Below are 22,559 nucleotides of genomic sequence, written 5' to 3' on the forward strand. Positions count from 1 at the left end.
GAGTGACATACTATGAACTAAAGTGAAAAAACACCACATAGAGACACTGAAAACCAGAGTGGGGATAGAGAGGTGTTACTCTCCCCTCTGTTATATACATAGTGGCCTTGCAGTTAACAATCCAGTTGTAATGGTAACCAAGGGTGTACCTTCTGGGGGAAACAGACAAGCATGTACCCCTGCTTATGTGATAATAATGTGATTGACTTTGGATATAGAGTCTGCATGTTTTCAAGCTTGGAGGAAAATCATCTCTTCAAATGCCAAGCCAAAAAACATCTCCAATATGATCTAGAATAGTGGTCTCCAAAGAGGATCCCCCAGGGATAGCATCTTTAGGATGGAGAAGAAGACACCTGAATTTATATTTTTAGTAATTTTTAATCTCCTCCTTTAAATTTTTAGTAGTTTTATAATGTGTTTAATATGTTAGTATAGTAGTATATGCATATTATTTCTAGATGGAGATATGTATTTACTAATATGTATAATATATAATACTATATGTATTGATCAGATGGGCAGTCAAAAAAAATTAGAGACCACTAATCTAGAAATGAATGGATAAGTTACAAATACCAATCTATCTCCCAAACTACAAATGAATAAGTAAAACCTTGAGATATTTGGGATTTTCATGTCATGATCTTAACAATGTGAGCAGTAGCTACATCCTGCTTGGTATGCAGGGTAACCTAGTTCCCCTTCACTTTTTTTCTAAGCTCCATTCCTGAAACAGAAGGAATTTCCCCCTTCTGGGCCAAAATCTTTGGTCATAACTGAAGCTCTTTGCTTCCTTTTCTTTCTCAGGAGCTTCTACACCATTTCTTCTCTTCTTCCTTCTGGGTCAAGGTATTTTCAAACTGCCTTGTACCCAGAGGGAGTCCTTTCCCAGGCCCCAATTTAACGGCCTTCCAAAGGAATATGTATCCAGGATTTCACCTGGGTTCAACCATTTGTTTCAGAATATCATCATCTACTACACTCCCATGTCCTGAGAGTCTAGCTCCTCCTGTACCCAGTAAATTATGAAGTTCCATTAGAGCTACTTCTAGCCTGATAACCTTTTAGTCTGCATTAACCAGAGTAAAAGTTGTCCTGCAGTTGTTGTATAGCTAAGTCTGGCAAAGTTGGCTTAATCTGGAGCGGGGGAATGTCTTTTAAGAAAATACAGGTAACTCCCATGAATCACACTGTAGATTAAAAACTCCTAACAGCTCCAAACGGGAGGCAATTTTTTGGACAATTTTTTGGAGACCACTTGTCCTTATTTAAGGAAAACAAATTTGTACCAGCTAGTAACTAAAGATCTTGGTTATTCTTGAGAGCACCAAGGATATATGATAGTTAACAAACAGAGTTCAATAGTAGAGAGTTAATCTCAGCAAAAATTATTACTTAGGAAACAAGACGAGACATAGCATGTGTAAAATGGTGTCTCTAATTAAGCTGTCTAGGTTAGAGCATTAGGAGGCCCACAGAGATGATGGGATGAATGAAGGAATGCAGAGGGAGAGACGGGAGGCAGCAAAGCCAGGGATGTCTGGAGAAACCCAGAGCAGCTACTCCTCTGCTCGCACCTCTTAGGCACTGTTGCCTGGAGAATGCCACTGAGACAAGAGCCCATGGTGGTGCCTCAAAACATAGCCAGGAGGTCAAAGGAGATATCCTTCACTATCTAGAAACCTGTTGCTCCAGCTCACACTGTTACGTGTCTCCCCATTATTTGCATCTGTAGACCCCAAAGCATTTCACTGTACATTTAGTCTTTGTGAATCAAAACACAGAACATGGTGAAGTGCTGACTATTCCCACATTCCTGTAATATGAGACTGTTTGTAAACAGGATGCCTGAAGGTTTGCTCACGCTACCACTTCTTTTGTGACGATGGCTGTTGCATTGACATCACGCTGGCTTGCGATGGAGTGGAGCAGTGTCCTGATGGGTCTGATGAGGCTTTCTGCCAAAATTGTGAGTCAGCTGCATGGCCTTTTCAGGCAGCGGGGGAGAAGGGATGTCTGTATTCTTATAATAAAACGCAAACTCACTATTGCTCTTTTTCTACCCAGTTTCAGGTATAACTTCATGTGAATAAGCTAGGCCTTAAATTAAGTGAGCATTTAGTAGGAGTCTTAATCTGGGTTCTAAATGTCAAACCTTTTATATTGCTTACCTTTATCAAAAATTGCTTTCAGTTTTCTAAAAGATTCTTCCCCATCCTAAAAAAGCTGTGTAGAATATGGTTTTTAGCGGCATCTGGGTAGCTCAGTCATTAAGTGTCTTCAGTTTACGTCATGATCCCAGGGTCCTGGGATCGAGCCCCACATCGGGTTCCCTGCTCAGCAGGAAGCCTCCTTCTCCCTCTCCCACTCCTGCTGCTTATGTTCCCTCTCTCACTGTCCCTCTTTCTCTGTCGAATAAATAAATAAAATCTTTTTTAAAAGATTATGATTTTAAAATAAACTAAGGTGAGTTGGGGTGCCTGGGTGGCTCAGGGGGTTAAGCCTCTGCCTTCAGCTCAGGCCATGATCTCAGGCTCCTGGGATTGAGCCCTGCATCAGGTTCTCTACTCAGCAGGAAGCCTTCTTCCCCCTCTCTCTATGCCTGACTCTCTGCCTACTTGTGATCCCTGTCTGTCAAATAAATAAATATTTTTTTAAAAAACTGAAGTGAGTTAGGATTTTGTTTTAATAATTTTTTTTGAAAATTTACGGTGTACTGGGTGTGCCTAAGTCAGGACTATAAACCCATCTTATAATGTCATCTACCTACACAAAAGGACACTGCAAGAAAGAAGGAAACTTCAGAAAGTATAATGAAGGTGCTGGTTTGAAGAAGGATGTAGAATCTCAAAACCTTAGATTTAAGCTTTGTTTTTGTCGATATATGGGTGACATTTAGAAAGTCAATTATTGGAAGAGAAGAGAAAATAATTTACCCATTGGAGAGAGAAGTTTTTTATGGGGCTCTGACATGCCTTAGATGATTATTATTCCCAAATACCCATGATTAAATCTACAGCAAATTTAGGTTTTGGGTTTTTTTTTTAAGATTTATTTACTTATTTATTTGAGAGAGAGAGAAAGAGAGGAAGGGGGAGGTGCAGAGGGAGAAGGAGGTAAGTAGACTCCCCACTGAGCTCAGAGCCCAACATGGGGCTCTATCTTATGACCTTGAGATCGTGACCTGAGCTAAAACCAAGAGTCACCCACTTAACCAACTGGGCCACCCAGGCACCCCCATCAAATTTAGTGGTTTTAGTTAGAAACCCAACAACCAACAGTAGCTCTTCCATGTTCCAGTGAGCCTTGACCGGAAGATGGTGACCCACACAGCAACTGCCCAGTCTAGAACCACAGGACCAAGCAAAGATGCAGCAGGAAGCTCCTTCTTGGAAAAGTCCCTGAAAGTCCCTGTCCAAAACCAGCCACCAGCTTTATCAAACACGGAGAAGAGGAATCATTCCATGTTTGGGGGACCAGAGAGTCAAACCAGTCCTGTGATACCAGGTAAGGACCTGAGCAGGTGCTCCACAAACAGCATTATTTTCTACACTGACCCTTGGCTTCAAAATTCACGTTATATTTGGGGCACCTGGGTGGTTCAGTCAGTTAAGCCGCTGCCTTCAGCTCAGGTCATGATCCCAGGGTTCTGAGATCGAGTCCCACATCGGGCTCCTTGCTCAGTGGGGAACCTGCTTCTCTCTCTGCCTCTCTGCCTGCCACTCTGCCTATTTGTGCTCTCTCTCTCTTTGACAAATAAATAAAATCTTAAAAAAAATTAAGGTTATATTTGATGAGTGTTTAGGAAATACAAGAAAGAAGAGAGTTAAAATGAAGAATTTAGCCAAAAAGGAAAAAAAATCTATTTGCACTGGTTATTTATAGTAAGGAACACCTACTAAATACATTCATACATTCATGCATACTCCAGAGAGACCAGCACATTTATTAGTAAATAAGCTAGAATTAGGAAATTTCAACACCTGTATTAAGGAAACAAATGCCCTAAGTGTTAAATTTTAGGTTATTTTGAGATGAAACAGCATAACCTCTATGCATCCATGTAATTCCTCTTCACACTAAGCAAGTGAATGTAACGAAAATATATGTCACATGGAAATGGTTGCATGTGCCAGCAATTCGTTGTTTTGTCCCCAATTTAACTAAATCTGTAATTTTTTGTATTTTCTAATAAGGCTAATAAGAATTTTAAATATATTCACACCGCTGAAGGATTAGCATTCTATCATCTTAAATTTAGTTTTGCACATTTGTATTTGTTGATGACATAGAAAGAAATATAGAAGATCACATTTCTTTTTTTTTCTTCTTTTTTTTTTTTAGATTTTATGTATTTATTTGACAGAGAGAAATCACAAGTAGATGGAGAGGCAGGCAGAGAGAGAGAGGGAAGCAGGCTCCCTGCCGAGCAGAGAGCCTGATGCAGGACTCAATCCCAGGATCCTGAGATCATGACCTGAGCCGAAGGCAGCGGTTTAACCCACTGAGCCACCCAGGCACCCCTAGAAGATTATATTTCTATATGCATTTGTTAATGTCTTCTCAGTACTCCCAATTCTGCCTACAGTATATGGAAATAATCCGTCACTATTTTAAGAATTTCTTGATGAAAATTTTTTGTTCGTTGCAGATGATGCAAATAATAAAAAGGGAAAATGACTTAAAATACCACCTTTTACTAAAAACAACTTTTAATATTTGAGGATATTTCTTTCCAATCTTTTGTTTATCTACTATTTGTTTACTTATTTATTTTGGGGGGCACTTCTAATTTTATTTTATTTTTTCAATATTCCGAGATTCATTGTTTATGCATAAGAGCATCTACACAAAACCTTCCACTTTGTGCTTAGATTTAGGTGGTTTCTGTGCTCCTGCGTTGGGTCTCTCCCTTGTTGGTACTGCCACCTGCTGGGCAAATCAGTCAGTCCAGCCAAGCCTTGTAGTCCCTTTAACTAGAATGGAAGGTATGAATGGAGAAGACAACCCCACCCCACCCCACCCCCACCACCCCAACCCCCAACCACGAGGCCAGAGTCAAGAGAGACTTGTGCTCTGGGCAGCAGGGAAGGGCTGAAGAGCTGGCGGATAGGACAGAGGAGTTCTCACAGGATCTCTGTGGTAGAGAGTCTCACATGGGCGTGAGTGGATTAGCTGAAGACTGAGAAGAGACCAAAGCCCATGTCTCCTTAATTTGGGTCTAGTCTTGGCTTGGCCTTTAGAACCTTGAGCAAGCTGCTTCATACTCTGGGCCTGTTTCCTCACCAGTCAGTAAGTGATTTCAAGCAGACAACCTCTAAGCCCCCATAGCCCTGAGAGAGCTTTGGGAATGATCCACAGCCTGATGCTTGTGCTGGTATCCAGGCCAGAGTGCTCCCGGATCCCAGCACTGTCTCCTGGTCAGTGAGCACTCAGTCTCAGAATTTCTTTGAAAACAGTGCTCCAGGCTACACCACCACTGGATGGGAGCCATCAGTTTGAAAAGAATTTGCAGTCTCTGCGTTGTCCTTTTTGATAATAAGCCTCTGACTTTGGTTATAAAGATGTAAGGAATGGAGTTTCACAGATGCAGAGAGATTAAATGTCCAGTTACTAGGTTATATTATACATTATATTATAATATAATAACATATTTATAATATGTATTGTTCTTCCTAACTATTAAAGTAATACATATTTACTGTAGAAAATTTGAAAACTACAGAAAAATATAAAGAAAAAATTAAAACCATCTAGCAAAACTTACCGTTAACATTTTGTTACATTTTTTTCTGGTCACTTCAATTTATGCACATACGTACACACTTTTTTTTTAAGATTTTATTTATTCATTTCACAGAGAGATAGAGAGAGCGCAAGTAAGGGAACAGGAGTCAGAGGGAGAGGGAGAAGCAGGCTCTCCTACTGAGCAAGGAGCATGATGCGGGGCTCGATTCCAAGACCCTGGCATCACGATCTGAGCTGAAGACAGCTGCTTAACCCACTGAGCCACCCAGGTGCCCCGTATGCACATTTATTCACTTTCTAAAATATAATTAATACACAGTGTTCTAGTTTCGGGTGCACAATAGAGTGATTCAACAATTCTCTACATTACTCAGTGCTCCTCTTCATAAGTGTGCTCTCAATCCCCTTTACCTACTTCACCCGAACTCCTAGACCCCTCCCCTCTGCCAACCACCAGTTTGTTCTCTGTATTTAAGAATATGGTTTTTTTGGCTTTGTTTCCTTTTTTCTTTGTTTTGTTTCTTAATTTCAATGAGTGAAATCCTGTGGTATTTGTATTTTTCTGTCTGACTTATTTCACCTATCCTAATACCCTTTAGGTCCATCCACATCGTTGCAAATGACAAGATTTCACTCTTTTTTATGGCTGAGTAATATCCCATTGTGTATAAATACCACCTCTTTTTTATCCACTCAGCTACAGAGGGGCTCTTGGGCTGCTTCCATATCTTGGCTGTTGTAAATAATGCTGTTGTAAACAAAGGGGCTTGTGTATCTTTTTTAATTAGTGTTCTGTTTTCTTTGGGTAAATACCCCTGTAGTGGAATTACTAGATCATATGGTAATTCTGTTTTTAATTTTTTGAGGTAACTCCATGTTGTTTTCCATAGTGATTTTACCAGCTCACATTGCCACCAACAGTATACAAAGATTCTTTTTTTCCCACGTCCTCATCAACACTTGTATTGCTTGTTTTTTGTGTTCAGTTTTTTGTGTTCAGGTGTGAGGCGAGAGCTCATTGTGGTTTTGATTTGCATTTCCCTGATGGTTAGTGGTGTTGAGCATCTTTTCATGTGTCTGTTGGCTATTTATATATCTTCTTGGAAAAATGTCCTTAGATCTTCTGCCCATTTTTAATCAAAGGTTGTTTTTTGTTTCTTTGTGGGGGTTTTTTGGTATTAGGTTTATTAAGTTCTTTATATATTTCGGATGTTAACCCATTACTGGATATATCATTTGCAAATATCTTCTCCTATTCAGTAGGTTGCCTTGTCATTTTATTGATGGTTTCATTTGCCATGTAAAAGTTTTTTACTTTGATGTAGTCCCAATACTTTAATTTTGTTTTTGTCTCCCTTGCCTGAGGAGACATATCTAGAAAAATGTTTCTACAGCTGACATTAAAGAAATCGCTGCCTATGTTTTCTTCTAGGGGTTTTATGGTTTCAGATCTCACATTTAGGTTCTTAATCCTTTTTTAGTTTATTTTTGTGCGTGGTGTTAGAAAGCGGTCCAGTTTTATTCTTTTGGATGTGTCTGTCCAGTTTTTCCAACACCATTTATTGAAGACTATCTTTTCCCCATTGTATATTCTTGCTTCCTTTGACCATACAGTTGTGGCTTTAGTTTTTGATTTTCTATCCTGTTCCATTGATTTATGTGTCTATTTTTGTGCCAGTACCATACTGTTTTGATTGCTCCAGTTTTGTAATATATCTTGAAATCTAGGATTGTGATACCTCCAGCTTTGTTCTTCTTTCTCAAGATTGCTTTTTCAATCCCAATCCAACATTGGGATGTTTTTGTGGTTCCATATAAATTTTAGGATTATTCTAGTTTTGTGGAAAAATGCTATTGGTATTTTGGTAGGGATTGCCTTAAATCTGGATTGCTTTAGGTATTATAGACATTTTCACAATATTGGTTCTTCCAATCCATGAACATGGAATGTTTTTCGATTTGTTTGTATCATCAGTTTCTTTCATCATCATTTTATAATTTTCAGACAAATCTTTCACCTCCTAAATTAAGTTTATTCCTAGATATTTTATTCTTATTGGTTCAGTTGTAAATAGGATTTTAAAAAATTTTTCTTTCTTCTACTTCATTATTAATGTATAGAAATGCAAAAAATTTCTGTATATTAATTTTGTATCCCACTGAATTTAATGAATTCATTTCATTCATTCATTCAATTCAATTCATTCATTCAATTGTATCCCAATGAATTTATTGAATTCATTTATCAGCTCTGGTAGGTTTTTTTGGACATTTATTCACTTTTAACAAAATTAGGAACATGTTATGTTTACGAAACTTTTATTTTTCTCAGGAGTATATTTGTGTGTTATTACATATCCATCAAAAACAAAAACTTTTTTAAGAAACAAACACCCAGGGGCTCCTGAGTGGCTCAGTGGGTTAAAGCCTCTGCCTTTGGCTCAGGTCATGATCCCAGGGTCCTGGGATCGAGCCCCACATTGGGCTCTCTCCTCGGTGAAGAGCCTTCATCCTTCTCTCTACCTGCCTCTCTGCCTACTTGTGATCCCTGTCTGTCAAATAAATAAATAAAATCTTAAAAAAAAAAAAAAAAGAAAGAAAGAAACAAATGCCCAAAAAAACTGATTCATAAATATAGAGAACAAACTGATGGGTGCTAGAGGGTAGGTGGGTTGGAATGGGTGAAGAAAGAAAACACAGTATTCGAAAAGTCCAGGGTGGAGAAAGTGGGAAGAGAAGGACAGAACTTTGCAAATGTTTGAAAGGGTCCTCTCAACATGCAGTTTGTTGAGACAGCAACTATCTCCTCCCTCCCCATCCCTAAGACCCCCACACTAGCGTCCCCAGCCTCTGATTTCATGCAAGGTAAGTTATCTTCTACCCAGCATAACGTAAATAGATTTTAAAATGCACCACTGTTGGCAACCTGTGCCTGGGTGTTTCAAGGATCATCAGCTAGTATGATGCAAATGGACAAGTTAAATTTTCTGCCACTTCCTTCCCCCATGGACATGTTGTGAGGATAAAAGAAACTTAACTCATTGAAGGTATGTTAAAGATAAACTAGGATTAATAGTGATAATGTAGTACAGAAAGTGATGAAATGCAGTTTTTCCTATTCACATAAGCAGGGGAAAAAATATAATTACTGAACAAAGCTCAGAGAAACAAGATTCATGCACTTTGGGTGGGATTAGAATTAGTACAGTCACAGGTGCCTGGGTGGCAGCTTCCATGAAGCCACCGACTCTTGGTTTTGGTTTCTGCTCCAGTGGTAATCTCAGGGCCCTGAGATCAAGCCCTGCCAGGGCTCCCCTCTCAATGGGGAATCTGCGTAAGACTCTCTCTCTCTCTCTCTCCCTCTGCCCTTCCCCTCTGCGAGCACTCGCTCTAAAATAAATAAATCTTTTTTTTTAATTTAGTACAATCTTCTAGAGGGCAGGTTCCGAAGCATTAAATCTGCATGTGGCCTGATTCAGTTATCTCACAATTGGGAATTTCTGGGGCGCCTGGGTGGCTCATTCGTTAAGCATCTGCCTTCAGCTAGTTCATGATCTCAGGGTCTTGGGATGGAGCCCTGCATCAGACTCCCTGCTCAGTGGGAAGCCTGCTTCTCCCTCTTCCACTTCCTCTGCTTTTTTCCCTCTCTCGCTTTCTCTCTATCTGTATCAAATAAATAAAATCTTTTTAAAAAAATGAAGTTCTCCTAAGCATGTTACTACGAATAAAACCAAAGATGTGTGCAAACACTGGGTTAGGCAAACTCCTGCGCTGGGGTAGGGGCTGCCCAGCGTGCTGGCGCCGCCTGTGCTTAGCGCGCAGAGGCTCCATGGCTGGATTGTTAGCCGTGCCTGCGTCTGCAGAGCCTGTCCCCTGGGTGCTCAGCTCTTCTCTCTGGCCCAGCCGGAGGAAAGAAACCTGCCCACCAGCACTGCAGAGTGCTAGAAAAGTGATGGGTCCACGTTTACAGTGAGTCCAGTGTTTTTTGAAACTGGAGGATTCGTGTCCAGCCCAGCAAGTCAGCCAGATTCCCTAAGGATCCAGATGGGGGCGCCTGGGTGACTAAATTGTTAAGCGTCTGCCTTCAGCTGGGGTCATGAACCCAGAGTCCTGGGTTGGAGCCCCAAGTCAGACTACCTGCTCAGCGGGAAGCCAGCTCCCTCTGCCCCTGCTTGTGTTCCCTCTCTCGCTGTGTTTCTTTCTGTAAAATAAATAAATATAATCTTAAATTTAAAAAAAAATTTTTAAATTTTTTTTAAAAGGATCCAGAGGGAGCACGGACTGTGCTAAAAAAAATTTTAAATTTAAATTTTTTAAATTAAAAAAAATTTTTAAAAAAAAGGATCCAGAGGGAGCACGGACTGTAGGGTCACATGGGGCTCGGCCTGCACTTTCTCACGTTCCCCTCCCCGAAATGTGCCAAAGCCCCGCCCTTCAGCTTCTTTCTGGTGGTAGCTTCAGGGAGAAACTGTGACCTTTGATTTATTGCGGGATGTGTTTTATCCAGAGAGGATATCCTTATAAATGGTATTCAAAGGGATTTTTTCATGTACGCTGTATTTTTTGTGGGTATTTCATCTTTTCATTATGCTGGACTATCTCTTTTCTTATTGAGAAAACATCCTGAATCCATGAAACAACATTTCTGGGAAGGTAGTTTGAATTTGTTGGAGCCTGATAAACAGCATAGCTGAATAGCCTGTTGGGCTCCAAGAAATTCAGCTGTTTTCGGAAATGGACAGATCTTATCCTAGAACGATCCAGAACATTTCCTGAAGAGAGCTCCCTCTTCCCGACTTTGCAGCATGCAGTGTGCTCTGCCAGTGAATAGTGACAAAGAACAATTCTGTTGTCTGTGTTAGTTGGCAGGTGGTTGCAGGAAGCCATAGAACATTCTGGAATGCAAGCCCATATTGTAGTCACTTTTCCAGCTGGTATTTCCACCTTCCTTCCAGAACATGCCTGCATGTTCTATGGTGACTGAAAATTAAAACAACTCATATCCAGCTTCCAACTCCTTCTGTGAATGCAAGGCTGTGTGTGTACATATAACACAATAGGTCATTCAGAAAAGGGAAAAATCATTTCCTAAGACATTAGCTTTTCTAAAAGGGTTATTAGAAAATTTATTTACAGAAGCAAATGCTATCTTTGTCTTGTTTGTTCTGACTTGTCACTCTCGTTAGAGCCTACCGTAGGACACGTGGAAGTGAAGCATTTCTCTCGGGTGTTACATACGTTGGTGTCTAGGAAAAGTGAATCAGTCTGGGAAATGGCAGTGAATTCCTCCCTGAAATGTAGAAAACAGAAATTTACATTTCAAATACTGACTTGGGCAAGACAAATCCCCTGAAAATTCTAGTCTGTGGCAGTTGTGTCTTCTTAAGTCTCCTGTGTGCACTGCCCTCTCCCTAATGCCGGATCCCTCCCACCTCCTACAGCACTGGCTTTCTCTCCCCAAGGAGTAAGGGCAGCTAAGAAAATACTCTTCACGGTTGGCAACTGAAGATGCAGAATGAATTTGTCTAGTTTTCCATATGAACCCATCGCCAAGGCAATATCCCCTTTCTAAGTACAATTAACTTCTTTCTCCACTGCATCCTTAATAGGCCTTTGTCTCAGACTTCCTAAGGAAATACTTACATTGGTGGTTTTTGCCTAGGGATTTTGATTTGCCTAGATAGGAGTAAATAAATACAGTCTCAACTCTAAATTTTTTGGATCTGTGGCTCTGAGAGCAGTGTGGCTGAGTAGAAATGTTCCAACTCTGGACCAGTCCTGGGTTCTAATTCCAGCCCCACGAGTTACTAGGATCCAGGGAACTAACTGCTCTCAACCTGCCTGTGAGAGGACAATAGTAGCTTCTCACAGTGTTGCTACAAGGATTGCATGAGACTTTGTATGTAAACATAATCTAGTCTCTCAGTAGCTATTCGTGCCTGACGAATTTTTGCTGGAGCATTTGAGGGCAGTGGCTTTCACTAGGAACCTCGGGTAAGAGAGCAACAAGCCTGTAAGACAGTTAATTCAAATAAAAAATAAAAACAATGCAGTGGTGGCCCCAGTACCGAGTTCCTCCTCAGAATGAGGATGAGCTATCACTCATCTCCATTGGAAAGAGACAGTTGGAGGGGGATTGTGAATGTAGTTATTTTATATTTTTCTACTGGGTAAAAGACAAATGAGCCAATCCTCTGAAAAGAATTGGAGGTTGGTAAATTTTGGTGTTTTTATTCCTGGCTCATTATTTTTAAAAAGTAGGACATGAGTTCTCAGCCATGTGATCTTCCCACTGCCAGATATATTATTGGAGAGAGGACTTCTTGAGTGCCCGTCACTGCGACTTCTTTGGTCTTTATAGCAACTGGTGGTGTGCAGGAATCATTAACCGCATTTTATGGATGAAGACAGTGAGACACAGAGAGGTGAAGAACTTAGAGTCACACAGCTAGTGTGTAATTTAACTCAGCATGTCATACCAGCCCCAGTGGGGTGACAACTTCAGCAGCAAGCCTCTTTGAGTTCAAAGACCTTTTCTCTTAGTTGCAGAGACAAGAAACAGCTACAGTTCCCTTAAGACCTGCTTGTACAATACTTTCTATTAGGGCATTAGAAGCTCAGAAGGAAGAGAACAGTGGGTACTGGAGAAGTTGGGGTTGGCTACTTGTAGATCTGAATTATGACTTCCCTGGGCCCACTTAAAAAAAAAATTACTCTTTATGACTGTGTTGTTATAAAGATTAATGTAATACAGGCTAGATTATGTGTTATTATCAGATGCATTGTGTTTTTGTGTTTTGTGATTTTAAGGGAAATCAAATTGAAACATTTTTACAGGCTCTGTGCCCATTGTGCCTCGTGGATAGGTGGCCCTGCCTGCAAAAGGCGTGGACATTCCACTGTGCTCTGAACAATGGGCAGAAAGAGTTTGAATACATGGAAAACAAGGGTTCTAGTTAATTGCATGAACAAATGGGTTTGGGAATGACAATTATAGAAGCAGGTGATCCCAGCTACCCAAAGAGAAGGGTGTTTTCGGGATTCGAGGGCAATATGGGGACCTCGAAAGCCCACTAAGGCTTCCAGACCCTTGGAGTCAAGAAGGAGGGTAACCGAATTTAGTCCCAAAGACAGCAGAGGAAGGAACAGTACCCACCCATAATAAACCTTTCATTCATTCATGGCAAAAAGAGAAATAAGAACAAAGCAGTCCATTTTTTATAAGGCTGAATTTATTCCATTTAAAGAGCTGTCCTTTTTATGTATTATGTTCTGTGGGTTTACACATTTCCTCACTTTATCATGAAGTGAAGGCAATGGCCTTCGTAAATGACCATTTCTTTCAAGATCTTTATTTGGCAAAATAAAATTGACAACCCTAAATTGGCCACAAAAATCACTTTGAATTTTTAATTGGTCCACAAAATCCAAAGGAGTTGAACTCAGTTTTCCATGTGGAGGACAGCCCAGATTCTCAATAGCTTCAGCGCTCCACCAGCCCCAGTGGCTTAAATTCAGGAGTCCCTGTCCCCATCCTACTGGGACACAGGTCCCCACTGCTCCAGGCAGCCATCCCTTTGCCCATGCGTATAGTCTCCCACTGGCTGCTCCTCTTCCTTTTGCTCCCCTTATGGTTCTGGATGGGAGCGGGCCTTCCACCACCACAGCCAAATGGACAATCATAGCAATCAACTTGAAAGGTAAATCTGATTCACTGGCCTACAAGGAATTGCATATGCCTTCCTCGTGTCTTTCATTCTCTTGGGGCCTGGAGTTTATGGTTGACAGCCCACATTACTGGCCATATGCAGGTGGCCTGGATGGGTCCTTTTGAGTAACCTGGAGAAGGACCACAGAAAGCAGGGAGCCTGGGGCAGCCTGGGCTAGGAGCAAACTGGCCCAGCCTCCTGGAGGAGGAGTCTTTGCAGACACATCCCGCCTGGTTAGAGGCTCTGGAAGTGCTTGAGTTAAAGATGACAGAGACCTAAGGCTATGGCCATTAGGACAGAGAGGGGGCCACAGTCGGGGATATTTCACACTAAATCCTGGACAAGGTCCGCGCTGTATGGTGACAGATGGCTTGCGGGCCTCAGTGAAAAGGAGTGTCAAGGATGCCTTAATGAAAATAAATGTATTTGCAGTCCCTTGTCTTTAACAGTGTTAGCCTGTGACTGCTATGATCAGTTTAAGCCATGGCTTTCTGGCTCTAGTAGGTGCCTGCAGTAACTTTACAATTTTCCATCAAGCTCTTGATTTTTGTGATCCTTAGTAAATCCAGGCATATCCCTTAGAACAATTTACAAAGAATTTTGTAAATACTACGTTTAAGTCGCCTGGTTTCAGTTGCAGGAGTAACTAAAGTACCTGTTGATGACCTATGAGTACAGGAGCTTTAAAATTTGGTTTTGTTTCTCAGTAAAATTCCCCATATCAATTCATCATTTCTAATATATTGTCACTGAGAGTTATATAGTCCCACAGCCTCCCCTGTGATCACAGCAGGAGGGCCACTCCACTGGCTCATTCCTCATTATAGTGTCAATGTAATAAGCACACAAATGTCCATTCCTAGATAGGAGATGATACAATGGTACAATCGTGGCTCCTCAGACCTGGGATAAAAGTCCTAAGATTTGACTTTTCTCACTATTCGCTCTCAATAGTATCATCTAACTGAATAAAGTAAGCAATTAATGACATATTATTACATCACAAGGGCTGGTTTCTTCCCATAAGCAGTTAGACACACCTGGGTTTAAATCCCAGCCCTGGGGGCGCCTGGGTGGCTTGGCTGGTTAAGATTCTCTCTCTTCCTCTCCCTCTGCACCTCCCAGCACTTCCTGGCACATGCACACAGTCTCTCTCTCCCTCAAAAAAAAAAAAAAAAAAAAAAGTAAAGATAAATAAACCAAACCCCAGCCCTGTGACCCGCTTACTACTCCAAAGAACCTGGGCAGGAGTCAAACCTCTCTGACCAAACCAGAGCACATGAAGCGATGAACCCCTGCCAAGTAGGGTTGGATGAGAAAGTCAAAGCACGTGTTTGAATGCCCTATGTATGCTCACTGCTCACTTTTTCTTTAAGACCTTATTTATTTGAGAGAGAGAATGAGAGAGCACGAGAGAGGGGAGGTTCAGAGGGAGAAGCAGGCTCCCCACAGAGCAGGGAGCAGGACGCAGGACTCAATCCCAGGACCCTGTGATCACCACCTGAGCCAAAGGCAGATGCTTAAACTACCCGAGCCACCCAGGCGCCCGCTCTGTTCATTTTTTAAAAGAAAACCTCTGTGGACTGCTTCTGCCTTCCATTCTATGAAGACCAGACATTACCCCTGACTTTTCGAGCTGAGGCCTCTCCTCCCTCCTCCTGGGTCGGGGTAGGGTTTCCCGTGTGCCGTGTGCCTCTCCCCCTCCCTCTGCCACCGGTTTTGTTCCAGCCCCATCCTCCGCATTACGAAACTGGTCACGGGAGCCACCTAGTGCGCTAGTACCCAACACAGACTTAGGTTTACTAGAGAAATAAATTCTGTAAGTCCATTAAGTCCATCCTAAAAAAAAACAAATATAGCTGTATTTTCATGTCTGTTTTCTGAAGTTTCTGCTGTACCTTCAATATACGTTCTGTTTATTTCCTGTAGATCGTGGTTCCTCAGGGAAGAACAGAAAAGAGGAAAATTACATTTTTGAGTCCAAGAGCCATCGAGGAGGAGGAGGAGGGGAACACCCGGCCCCAGAAGCAGGTAAATGTGTGACCTGGAAAGTCACTGCCGAGTATAAGTGTCTGCAGAATCGCAGGTCCTCCTGTTGCAGTTATCAGAGGAAGCTGCCAGGGTCCACGGAAGACCTGTGGTCTGAAGAACCGTGGGATTCTCACCTCCTCTATCACGCTGCGGGGTTGGACTCTTAAACTCGTAGCCTCACATCTTTGGACCTTGGCTCCTCTTTTATAAGTTGATTGGACTAGATTATTGCTACATTCCTTCCCAGGTGTAACATCTGATGCCAAGGTTCAAACCCTCGCTCCACCACTAAACTCCACGGCCTGGGGCAGGCGATTTTCTCTCTCTGGATCCCAGCCTCCTCATTAGTAGGTTGGGAGGTAACAACTGTCTCTTCCTCAGAGTCGTTTGGGAGCATGAATGGGACGATTAAAGCATTTAGCGCACTTCGTGGCTCTTACGACGAGCCTGATGAACGGGGGCTCTTCTGCTTGACTTGGTTGTGATATGAGTAGAGATCTTAGAGCACCAGGTTTTCTCTGGCTGCTCCCGGCAATAAAGACCAAAGGTATGAGGAGTGTTGGAGGTCCAGAGAATGTATAGTGAGTACAAGAAGAATATCACAATTCCATGATTTTGGTGGTTTTTAACTAGAAGGAAAACCCTTTTGACCTGGTTTTGTAGAAACGTAGGTTTAGTCCTAAATCCCACAAACTAATTAGTAAAAGAAGATTTATGTGAAAGAAAGATGGTTCTTAAATTATAGATCTGAACGTGGAGAAGGCTTTCTTTTTGCCACAGGGTGTTCTTTGTAAAATCTGGACAACAGGGATGCCTGGGTGGCTGAGTCAGTTGAGCTGCTGCCTTCAGCTTGGGTCATGATCCCAGGATCCTGGGATCGAATCCCATGTGGGGTTCCTTGCTCAGCAGGGAGCCTGCTTCTCTCTCTGCCTCTGCCTGCTTATGCTTTCTTTCTTTCTTTCTCTCTCTCTCTCTCTCTCTCTCTCTCTCTCTGACAAATAAATAAATACATAAAATCTTAAAATAAAATAAAATCTGGACAACATTAAAGCATAACCGTTAACCAATAGAATAATCCAGACCCCAAGTATCTAGATGTTGTGCGGCCTGCTGACGTTGATTCAAGCCCCTAATCTTCTCAGGTATGTTTCTCCATCATTGATGAACTCTGAGGTGTTTTTAATCTGTTTCTCTATGGGCTCGTTCTCCCAACAGAGGCAGACACTTTCAGATCTCTCCCAACACATAAAAACAAGACTGTATGCCTTCTTCAATCTCCCTGAAAAGAATTTCTGATTGCTAAGTCCGTTGGCCTCTCCGGGCTTCACCCCACTTGAGCTCTTAGCATTTGGTTCAGCCAAGTGCTTCCTTGAAATAGTCTCTTCCCTGTACTTCCAAAACTCCTCTCCCTCAATTGCCTTGCCACTTCTCCGATCCGTCCCTTTCTGTTCTCTTGGGTTGTCTTTTGTCTGCCCTCTTAAATGCTGGCGTTTCCTAGGGCCTCCCTTGTGGGCCTCCCTCTTTTCCTGACAATCTCTTGCAATCTCTCTGGCAATCTCTTCTACTTTGTGGCTGCAGCCACAACCTTAACACTAAAGACTCTCACATTTTAAGGCCTAACTAACCCAGAAACCCATGGGGCGCCTGGGGGGTTCAGTCAGTTAAGCATCTGACTCTTGATGTCAGCTCAGGTCATGAGCTCAGGGTTGTGATATTGGCTCTGTACTCAGCAGGGAGCCTGCATGAGATTCTCTCCCTCTCTCCCGGTATCCCTCTGTCTCTCCCCTGTTACCAAGGGGGCATGCTCTCTTTCACCCTCTCTCTCTCAAATAAATAAAATAAATCTTTAAAACAAAATTCCAGAAACCTTAAGAAAATTCTACCTGGAACATCTCAATCCAAAAATGTCAGAAAATATACTTAATCTCCCCAGCCCACCCCCAAAGAAGCTCCATCATACATTTAAACCACTGGAGCAAAAATCCTAGGAACCAGATACACGTACCCCTCCTTTTACATCTGCACTTCTTATCTAATTCTATCACAGTAATTATAGTACTTACTGGTATGTTTTCATTTAAATGTTTGTCTACCAGACCTGAAGTCATTAAAAATCATGACCTCATTTCCCTTTTGGAGAAGTTCTGTGTGGTAGTAGGTCTGGAGCTGCTCAGCCTGGGGCCCTGTCCTTGCTCCGCCACCGACCTTACAAGCTTAGACAAGTCACTCCATTCTTGATGTCTTAGTTCCTTCATTTGCAAAATGGGTAGAATAATAGTGCCAACTCATATGGTGGTCATGAGAATGAAATGATTTATACCATAAAGCGCTTAGAAGAGTGCGGGCGTCTGAGGGGCTCAGTCCGTCAGGTGTCCAGCTCTTGGTTTCGGCTCAAGTCATGACTTCAGGGTCATGAGATTGAGCCCCATGTCAGCTCTACACTGAGTGTAGAGTCTACTTAAAACTCTCTCTCTGTCTAAATAAATAAGTCTTTAAAAATATACATACCATTTTTTTTTAAAGATTTTATTTATTTATTTGTCATAGAGAGAGAAGCGAGAGAAAGCACAGGCAGACAGAGTGGCAGGCAGAGGCAGAGGGAGAAGCAGGCTCCCCGCCAAGCAAGGAGCCCGATGTGGGACTCGATCCCAGGACGCTGGGATCATGACCTGAGCCGAAGGCAGCTGCTTAACCAACTGAGCCACCCAGGTGTCCCACCATTTTTTTTTTTAAGACACTTAGTACAGTGCCGGGCCTCAGTAGCTCGGGCCTGCTGTGGGTCACCAGCACTCAGCTCTGTGTCAGGCACACAGCCCTGACTGAATGCTGCCTGAGTAAGGGAAGGAATGAGAGGGAAGGTTATGGAAGCAGCTTATGCGATGGGCATTTTTATCCCTCTAATTCCACGGGTTGGCAAGACCCCTGCAAGCTAAAAGTAGCTCCACCACATCGCCTCCAAGCCTGGTCTGGCTCCAGAATAGGTCAGACTAAGAATAGGGCCGGCGGAGCTTGATCGGGAACACCGACCGGGGCACACCCTGTCCCTTCCAGACTCCTGCCAGCCTCCAGAGGCTGCTGCTCCTCCTGGCGTCTAGGACGCAACCCCCAAGAGAGACCCGGGGAAAGGGGACTAGAGAGATGTTTTCTCCAAGTACCCTTAGCCGGAATCATGCCAGCATAGTTGGAAGTTGGCTCTCAGCAGTAGTTCTTACTGGCTGAGGGCAGGTTCTCTGGATTTAGAAAAGATAGTGAGTTTCTTCAAGCCCTAACCAGTACAAGAAATCAGGAGTGAGTCCATACTTATTCCGAGAGACTGCTCATGTGCAAATCCCCCAGTGTCATCTGTGACTGCACTAAAAGCCATTCCCCTGGGTGCCATGTCTTCCCCACGGTCCGTTCAGTCTGCTGCAGCGGGGGTCGGGGTGGAGGGGTAGTCCGGCTGCAGCCCTGGGGCCCGCTATGCTACCCATGTTTGTAGGAACTCGGTACAGGGTGTGGCCTGAAAGAAGTGTGGGTTGGAGCACGACACCTGTCCTTCACAGCCCACGTGCTCTCAGACCCATGACGTAACCTGCACACTTAGCTCCCCTGTAAAGTGGCGATAGACAAGGCCCTGCTTTTTGGAATGGTTCAGAAGAACTGGAACAGTGCCTGCCAAGCGCTTGTCCCGCAGGAAACTGTGGCGTCGTAGTGGCCTATCGCTGACCCGCCCTGTTTGCTCTTCTCCGCTTCACAGGCGCGGTGCTGCCACTGGCCCTGGGCTTGGCCATCACAGCTCTGCTGCTCCTCATGGTTGCCTGCCGGCTGCGCCTGGTGAAACAGAGACTCAAGAAAGCTCGGCCCATCACGTCTGAGGAGTCTGACTACCTCATCAACGGGATGTATCTGTGACAAATGTCACTCGAGGAGCAGGGGGCAAGGCTGTTTTCCTCATCATTGATCCGTAGATTGGTTCTGCGTCTTTATAACCTCTTTGATCTGAACTGGGCTGAGAAAAATACTGAAACCCCAGAAAATTCTGCAAACCCCGAACCTGTTTTTATTTATTGTAGAAAGAGTTTCTTTGAGGAGTAAGTGAGATGTTTGGGAATTTAGAGGGGAATCCATATGAGTAAAGACTCACCAATCTAATTCTGATTTAGGTACGCTGTCCCTGAAAATAGCAATTTTCCCTGAGGCAAGGCAGAAAATTCGGGCTCTTGAGGGGCGGCCTTCAAATGACAATGCTAACCCTTTACTGTTTAGAAGCCGACCAGTGGCCCCCAGCAGCCGTGGACCACTTCATGCACAGCATTCTCTTGTTCGGAGGCCTTCCTGTTCCAGTGCCCTCCTTTCTTTTCTCCCCTTCAAAACCTACTTCTGAGAAAGGATTTCAAGTGAGTTTAGACCTCAGGCAGGAATGTCGAAATCGTAACCCTCGCGAACACGTCGAGGAGGCATCAGGGCATGTGGGGTGAGTTTATCCCAGGGCCTCTGACCTCAGGTCCCTTGGGTGGCTGTCCCCTCAGGCTTGCCTTTGGGAGAAGACGCCCTGACTCTGGATTACAACTAGCTGTGACATGGTCCTGGAGGGAGATGGGAAACCATGGTGGCAGCAGGGGTGGAAGTCAAACATTTAACAGAAACTTAGCCGAGGGCACAGTGCCAAGAGGACCATTAAGACTTTCTCGAATCTACTCGACACGGCCCGATAGTCCAGAACACAGCTGCTTTATTTATACTGTCACTTGGTTTCAACAGGAATCTGTGTTGATGGAAGAGAAAAATGCATTCAAATTGAAAAGCAGAACACTGAGGGGATTTCTAGGTGCAGGTTTTGTAAAAATGTCCCATGTAGAAGTATCAGCAGGTTCTTGCATCTGGTGGAATAGGCCAGTTTTCTCCATCGTTTGTTTAGCACTGTAAGATGTTAGGCCAGGCAATCTGTTCATGGCAGGTTCATGTTTTCCCAGACCAGAAAGCAGCCTTGCACAAATTCTTCTTTACAGAAAACTGGCATCTAACTTAGCATCTTCTCCCTTTAGTCTGTAGGATTTTAAAGGCGAATTATTCCCATCATCACTTCATGCCGGGATTATACACATCCTAGAAATCCTCATCCTGAGAGGACTCTGTTGTGTGGTGCCTGTCTACACTCCCATATTACTATTTATATAAAATGGCTTCTTATCAGAAGGGGCAAATCTTCTAAAATACTTGAATCAAAACTGTAGAACACTTTATTTTCAGACTGAACCTAAGGTAAGTTGTCCCTTTTGCAAAGGGCTTAATTTGGGTCAGAAATATAAGAGAGTACATTAATAAATGGAAAATTAGTTCTATAAAAAACAAAGAAATTGATTACTTTTATTTCCCAAGAGGTCCATGCATTTTGTTGAATGTTTAGAATTGAGCAAAGATTTAATGTTCTCCTCAGGGCAGACTGGAGAAACGACCGTGTGAATGACCTTAGGATATCTGCACTCTCTGTGACGCTTTGCAGTTTGCTTTTCTAGAAAAGGGTGTCACCTATAGCCATACCCAATAAAATAAAAACTGATAAGGCATTCATCTTTCGGCACATGTTTTTATATATGAAGAAATTAAACACGGTTTAGCATTGCTATGGTGTTGAAATACTTGAGAAAAGATGTCCACCTCCATGTGTACAATATCCCTTTAATAAATTGTATTTTATTCTTACGCCTTTCTAAATAACCTTTTAATCTAATCATCATTGTAAGTTGCTTTTACTTTTACTATATTACCTGGATTTAATCATATCAACCTTATCTTGCAAAGGGGGAAATTAAGAATTAAAGAAGGAGAGTCAAGGTCTACAAAATAGTTATATTGTCAGATGGACTGAATGGGACTTCTAAAAGTACCTCCCCTGTATCTGATTGGAGGAGTTTTGCATCTAAGATAATTTAAAAATAATTTCAAAGAGAAGATTATCCACTACTTATTGCTCAAACATGTTCTTGTGTCTCACATGTCTTTTCCTGAGAGAGAAAAGGCCCATGTAAGCCGTCTTTCAGAACATGTACAGCTGGGCCCCTGGATGGCTCAGTCGGTTAAGTGACTGCCCTTCTGTTCAGGTCAGGATCCTGGAGTCCCAGGATCTAGTCCCGTCCCACCGGGCTCCCTGCTCCGTGGGGAGTTTGCTTCTCCCCTGGACCTCCCCCATCTCATGCTCTCTCTCTCTCACACACACTCTCTCTCAAATAAATAAAACCTTAAAAAAGAAAAAAAGAAACCATACAGCTTCTTTGCTCTAATTCTCAGTACAAGTAGACAATAGCCATCACCAGCCCTCCCCAAGCATTTGAAGGTCTCCAGTCGTTTGAGGATCAGATTTGCTCTCTTCCACAGGCAGATGACAGAAGGCCTCATCTTTCTCCTACTGCCTTTTCATCATCTGTGATTTGGCTCCACCATTCACTTTCATACTCAGCGACCCTCCTCAGCCACTGATGGCTGTTTCAAGTTGTTCTTCACTGTTTTCCCACAACCCAGACGCAGAGATGCAGATTTCTATTCTTCAGTTTGGGGGTTTGAGGCAGACCTTACTGATGATTTCCCTGGACGTCACATACAGAAATGTACCACGGTGTGGTGTGCCCAGGAGCCCAGGCACCGTCTGTACCCTCTCCCGTTCTGCCCACATCACAGCGATGATGCCACATAACAGAAGCTTCCAAGCTTCCAAGCTTCTGAGATGGTCATTTGGGGTCTCTGTTAAGTTATACTGGCCCCAAGTTCCTGTTTAAGGATTGAGCCACTTTGTTCCTATCATAGTGACTTCAGTTACTTCTTTTCTTTTCTGGACTCCAGGTTTTCTGTAACTGATGACATTAAAACTGAATGGTAATTCTAATGAAAAACTGCCCGCACCATACAGAAAGAGGGAAAAGCCTCACTTGCAGTTTGCTGTTCACAAATGTTCTCATCTCCCTTGCTTTTTAAGCAATTGTGTGGCTGACTTTTTCTTGGGCACTGGCCGCATTTTTCTCAGCTCTCTGGTCTTGCTCAATTCTAGAATCCTAAATAAAGTGCATGTTTCATGGCTATTTGAACAGCAAACAG

At 42.9% G+C, this 22,559-nt stretch overlaps 1 protein-coding gene across 4 annotated transcripts in view; it reads left to right on the forward strand.

The window, feature by feature from the left end:
- LRP11 (LDL receptor related protein 11) overlaps positions 1-21,173 on the forward strand; it is a 47,567-nt gene extending 26,394 nt beyond the window's left edge. For 2 of the 4 annotated variants that reach the window (XM_045066242.1, XM_045066243.1), the window contains exons 4-7: positions 1,847-1,972; positions 3,304-3,510; positions 15,390-15,491; positions 19,228-21,173. In XM_045066242.1, coding sequence (XP_044922177.1) covers positions 1,847-1,972; positions 3,304-3,510; positions 15,390-15,491; positions 19,228-19,382 — 590 coding nt within the window. In that variant the 3' untranslated portion in view covers positions 19,383-21,173. The remainder of the gene's footprint in view (positions 1-1,846; positions 1,973-3,303; positions 3,511-15,389; positions 15,492-19,227) is intronic. The other 2 variants (XM_045066244.1, XM_045066245.1) reach the window with 1 other exon arrangement.
- Positions 21,174-22,559: the final 1,386 nt, after the last annotated feature.

The sequence above is a fragment of the Mustela putorius genome, unplaced genomic scaffold, assembly GCF_011764305.1.
Source record: "Mustela putorius furo isolate JIRA1106 unplaced genomic scaffold, ASM1176430v1.1 tig00003863_pilon_pilon_pilon, whole genome shotgun sequence".
Taxonomy (NCBI): domain Eukaryota; kingdom Metazoa; phylum Chordata; class Mammalia; order Carnivora; family Mustelidae; genus Mustela; species Mustela putorius.